The sequence below is a fragment of the Pundamilia nyererei genome, unplaced genomic scaffold, assembly GCF_000239375.1.
Source record: "Pundamilia nyererei isolate P.nyererei 1_Seehausen unplaced genomic scaffold, PunNye1.0 scaffold01197, whole genome shotgun sequence".
NCBI classification, from domain to species: Eukaryota; Metazoa; Chordata; class Actinopteri; order Cichliformes; family Cichlidae; genus Pundamilia; species Pundamilia nyererei.
In genome coordinates, this window is record NW_005188598.1 from 1,730 (window position 1) to 7,477 (window position 5,748).

Genomic DNA, 5,748 nt, shown 5'->3' on the forward strand with positions numbered 1-5,748 from the left:
CACAGTCAAAGCATGTAGACGTTGTAGCTAGTATGGTCTTCTGCTCTGTTTGTAGTTTATCCTGTTCTTTCATCTTTTTTAATTAAAGTATCAACAAAATTAGCCTTCCTTTTGGCAAGAAACTACTTCAGGATCCATGGACTAATAGCACCCGTATTCACAGGAAATTAATTATTTAATGATTTTCCTGTCACCAGATAAGTTTTCTCCATTACTGACCTTTGTTTTATATCACCAATTTTTCAAAAGTTTAAAAGTGAAATGTTTAAATCATTTGCTCCTAGCATTATTGTACATGAAATACTGCATACTGTTGTATTTTAGTAGACTTGAGCTACACAAAGTTAGAAAATATGTGATCCAGCACAGTTTTTACACTAATAAACTGCTGTTGTAGATTAGAATAGCCTGGAGAATAGCTTGCTGTGAATTGCGGGTATATTTGTTAAAGTTCTAACAGTTTTCCTATGTTCTGTTGAATGTTTAATTGATTGAGTTGATTCTTTAATCTTTTTATTTAAACAGGACAGAGGGATCCTTCTCAGACATGACTGAGGGGATCTGGGGTGAACGGAGCCAATGCAGTGGTCACTTTGAAATCCTGCGCCCAGATGGCACCGTGATCCCTGTAAATTCAGAGGGTCAGAACTGCCTCTATCATGCTGTTGTCCAGGCAACCTGGAAAGACCAAGGTGATATGAGAAATGAGGCAGTTATCCTCAGGAATGAAATCAAACATACTGTAAGTATTTGATCATCAGTTGACACATTCAGAAAAATTAGTGTTATTCATAAATAAAAACAGAGGTTTTCTAGTCAAGAAAAAATATATATATAAATCTTATTCATGTACCACGAAGCAGGTTTAACCACAGTCTAAGCTTGAAGTCTATTTAGAAAAACATGTCTTCAGACTTTGTGAGTCATTTTTAAGTATGTTATAAATGTGACATAACTAGGTTATTTTGCATGCTTACAGAATGAGTATGCTTTACTAATTTAACTTGCTGTCGATAATGAAATGTTCGAAATGAAGAAAAGTAGTAATATAGAGAATATGATGCCCTTGGCCCCACCTCATGCTGTTTGATGCCAATGTTTGGTATAACTGTTTTCAGCACAAACTCACATGTCTGCATTTACAGGCGTTTCTTTCATTTTGGCATGCTGTAGTTAGTGTGCTGCCTTCTGTGGTTAGTTTGTAGTGCACAGACATACATGAACAATTTCAGTGTGGTCTCTGTCCACTAATAACACAGATTCATTAACAACAGCAGCACTAATAAAACAACAGGGATGCTTCCATCCTTCCGTCAGGTTAAGAGCAGGGGTGTCCTCCTCAACAGCACTTTGTCATTTCAGTTTCATACTAATGACACCACCCATCCACCTGCTTCCACTCACGCAGCATCAGCCATCCTTTCCTCAGCCCACATGTTGCTGCTATCTTCGTCTACAGCCTTGTCACTTCTCAGACTGATTGCTGTAATTCTCTTCTCTTTAGTCTCCCTAACAAGTCAAACTCCAGCTGCTGCAGATTTCTGCAGCTGGATCATAACACACACACCCTCCAGAGAGCACATCACCCTGTTCTTCATCAGCTCCACGGGCTGACTGTAGACGCCAGAGTCTCCTTCAAAATAATGCTTCTCACTGTCATACCTATCCATAAACTGGCCCCTCCCTACTTGTGTGATTTACTTCACAGTGCTGCTCCCTCTCGTTCCTTTAAATCTTTGTCCTCCATTCACCTTATTGTTCCCTCTGCTCGTCTCACCATTATGGAGAACAAACCTTTTAGCCACTCTGCTTCCTGACTTTGGAATTCACTTCCTCCTGATATCAGGAATACTAGCTCTCTTGCCTTATTCAGATTTAAACCCACCAGTTTAAACGGGCTAACTCTCTTTAACATTGACTCCAATTCTTGTCTAATGCTGGTTTTTTTTTATCCTTTATAGTGTTTATCTTTTCTTTGTACAGTTTCCTTGGGTTTCAGAAAGGTGCCCACAAATAAAATGTATTATTATTATTTAAAAGGCCACGAGGACCATAAAAACAGAGAAACACACAGTACACTAAGATTTTAGTGTATAAAAGTAAAATCTTTTTAAAACCACAACTTTAAACACAAACATAAAACACGACGGGAGCTGCTGCAACTCTCACAGCTGTTCCCCATGACTTGTAAAGTGCTCACTGGCTCATCCAGGTGTGTTTAGACAGGTGAGTCGAGGACAGAAGAATGTTTTCAACTCTAAATCTGGACTGGTACACAAACTGGGCTGGAGCTGGTCCAGGATGAGTCCCCCGTGGTCTTCTTGACGTGTGATGTCAGTGCCACAGGTCTGTAGTGCTTAGGGCCACTGGGTGTCATGTCTTTGGCAAAGGCACGAGTCATGACCTCTTGCATGCACCCTTTGTAGATTCAGGCTCATCCTGAAGATGTGGTCAAACACCCAGAGAGCTGAAACAACTTTTGAGAACACCGACACTCATGGCATCAGAGTCTTTTTCACCTCCTCCCCATTGCAGGCTCTATGGACCCTCTTCCTTAACTTGTTTGGATGGATTAGTGCTTGAATGTTGGAATGACAGGTATTAATGTCATCCACGATTAGCTCTGTGAGCCCGTCAGTGTCTCTTCCTGAAACACATTTCCTGCCAGCCCCTTTCTTAAGTCAACCTTTTTCAGGCTACTAAGATCACCATGACCTGGATGACTATGAATCTCAGTGCAGCTGATCACATGGGAAACTGCAAAAGATTAAAGGGATTTACATGTTGTCATGTCCAAATATCCTTAACAACACCCAGTCTTGTCCTGTGATCAGTAAAGTTGGATCATGCACTTTGCCACCGCGTCTTTCTGTCCTCGGTTTAATACTAAAATGCTGGGTCACACCCAAATCTCACACTGAAAACCTCATTTAAGACCCCTTTCTGAGTATTAGAGGACTGCACACCTGAAAGCTAGCTGACTTATACCTGGTGATGTATTTATTTTCAGTGCGTCATTTCTATGCACACTCACATAGACTGTACTGTGCACACAGTATAGGATGCATACGCATGAATAACTTTGCTGCTGAGGTAACTCGTCTCCTCTGCTCTCTGATCTCCACTCAGCTTCAACAAAACTTACCGAGATACTTGGAAGTTTTGAAGCTGCAGAAAGAATTTGAAGAAACATGTATGTCCCCTGGAAGATATTACATCTGTGGAGGAGAAGGAGGGAAAGAAGAAAAACAAAAAATTATCGGTGATTGGAAAAATGAATGCAATAAAGAAGCATGGGAACAATATTCAATAGTTAGGACATACGGTCTTGGTATGGTCGGAAAGCATGATGCGTAAGTATTTTTAAGCAAAGCATTTAATGTATTAATTGGTAAATGTTAAAAGTGCAGTAAAAATAAATGCCAAAGCGTGCATATAGATGATGATTTACTGTTATGACTGTCACAGTAGTGCTAAGCACTGCTGGCAGCCTAAATGATAAATTGTCCCTGTTCCTGTGTGGCTTCTCTCCAGCTTTCTGTCTCTTTGAGTTAGTTTTGCTGTATGTTCAGGATGTAACCTGCCTCTTGCATACTGTCAGCTGGGACAGCCATGATTGGTGGTTCTGTATTGGTTATGACATGAATGGACAAACTGTGACATGATATTTAGTCCTGACATGAATGTAACCTTGTCATTAATGTGTTTCTTTTCTAAAGGTTAAAAGCCATAACGAAAGATATCAAGGGTGGGAAACTCACTTTGTTTGATGAAAGGAATGAAGATGAAGTAATTTTAGAGTAAGTATTTTTAAGCAAAGCAATTAATGTATTTATTAGTATACAGTGATCCCTCGCTATAACACGGTTCACCTTTCGCTGCTTCACATTTTGCATATTTTTTTTGCGCAATTTTGCATGCTTTTTTTTTATAAAGCACATTGTGTTCTATCAGGGCTGTGGAAGTGGAAGCAGACCATATCCCTCCTAAATGTGTCTTCAAAAATCTAAATGGAAATCCTTTCTACAGAGTGGCAAAGTGGCAGCTTGATACCAAACATACCGAATATCCTCTACTTTTTCTTTCTAAAGACGTGGAGCAGACCATTAAGGCCTATGAGGACATTATTAAGTCTGAAAAAATAGATGAAAACAAATCCTTAAAACAAAAAGCCATTGAAATTTGCTTTGTGAAAAATGAGTATGAGAAGATGATCCTTGAAAAAATGAGGCTGATTGAAGCTGATCCCAATAACCAAAAAAAACTGGAGGAACTTAAAAATAAAATGTCTGAAAAGCAGGCTCTTTATGATCTGATTTGTGAAAGTGGAGATAACGGGGCATGCAGAAATGTTCATGAGTCGCATCACAAAGGAGGCCTCACTTATGGCGGCTCTACATGTGCTCAGGCTATCAGGTAAGAGAAAAAAAAATATATATATATATTTTTTTTTAAGTTGAATTCAATGTGCTGTTTTTCTGCATAACTTCCTTTCTTCTGTTCTTTCTCAAAGTGCAATCCTTCAACGTACCCTTCTTTCTGGTGATGGAGAAAAACTGATAAAATGGTCACTGATGGCAGCAAATCCAGAGGTGTCAAAACCCATCAAAAAGACTGTTAACAGTAAGTGATTTTTACTAACATATATATATGTGTGTGTGTGTGTGTGTGTGTGTGTGTGTGTGAGATAGCACTCATGAAACGTGTGTGCAAGGTAAGGAGTGGACCCAGAATCCACAGGAGTCTGGGACTGAAATATTAAACTATAGAAACAAGCAGCTCACAAGCATAAGGGAGGATACAACAATATATACACATACTGGGTAACATTACTACAGGAAAAGACACAGGTGTGGAGAACAGCTAGATTAAACACCAACAATGAGACAAGTGAAGTAGGTTAAAGGAAGACAAGGGACTGGCACAAAAATAAAAGAGTCAAGAAAGCAAGATTACAAAATAAAACAGCTTTTTCGATCAAAAATGGCTCATTGACATTTAATCATCTTCAGGACGTACAAGGACACAGGTGAAGTGCAGCATGATGTAAAAACAGAAATTCTAACATTGCTTTTATTGCATTATTGCTTTTATTTTTTGGTGATGTGGATTTGTTGATTCTTTATCTTTAGCCAGAGAGTACAGAGCAAAACAGAAATGAGGAAAGGCTCAAACTGTTTGATGTTGATGACCAGGTCATCCTTTGATCAGAAACACAGTTACATCTGTCATGTGAAATGCATGTACCAACCTGTCATGCTACAAATTAGTTGCATGTACTCGAGATGACTGAGGATTAATCAACGCCTTAATACTGTCAGCTGATGTCCTGCTCGGCATGTGATCCAAAAATCAAATACAGAGGGGAAAGTGTCCACTCCAGCTTGAGTCACATGGCTTATTCAAGCTGTCATCATTTAGAAAGTGTCGATAGAATGTCTCAACATTACAGGGTAAAAGCTGGATTCTCCCGTTTCTGTCCTCCTGTTTTAAAAACAAAAGATCAAGCACTGGTATTTTACAGTTCTTGTTTTCACTAGTAGTGAAATCAGAAATCAGTTCATCAGTAGTTAACTAACATATACTAATGCAAGTCTATTAGCACTAACTGAATGACCGGTGACGTCATGTTTTGTATAACACATAGATCATGATATCAATAACATTTACTGTGTGTCAGCAATGAAACAGCGTTTTCTCTCCTTAATGAGTGTAAATTTCATCTGATCACAGTTCTCTCTTCTGTTT

General features: G+C 39.0%; 1 protein-coding gene across 1 annotated transcript; it reads left to right on the plus strand.

Annotated features, from left to right (window-relative positions):
- The first annotated feature begins 80 nt into the window (after window positions 1-80).
- Window positions 81-4,631, plus strand: LOC102214976 (uncharacterized). Its single transcript, XM_005755316.2, has 5 exons — window positions 81-742; window positions 3,130-3,353; window positions 3,720-3,800; window positions 3,955-4,416; window positions 4,514-4,631. Exons 1-5 carry the CDS (start codon window positions 548-550, stop codon window positions 4,629-4,631), a joined length of 1,080 nt encoding a protein of 359 aa, XP_005755373.2. The 5' UTR covers window positions 81-547.
- The last annotated feature ends 1,117 nt before the right edge of the window (window positions 4,632-5,748 follow it).

Bases quoted from the DNA above. Each gene is read 5' to 3' on its own strand.
- LOC102214976 (XM_005755316.2), top strand. From the start codon at position 548: ATGACTGAGGGGATCTGGGGTGAACGGAGCCAATGCAGTGGTCACTTT. The intron at 3,354-3,719 runs GTAAGTATTTTT...TCTTTTCTAAAG, and splicing joins ATGGTCGGAAAGCATGATGC to GTTAAAAGCCATAACGAAAG. The intron at 4,417-4,513 runs GTAAGAGAAAAA...TCTTTCTCAAAG, and splicing joins ACATGTGCTCAGGCTATCAG to TGCAATCCTTCAACGTACCC.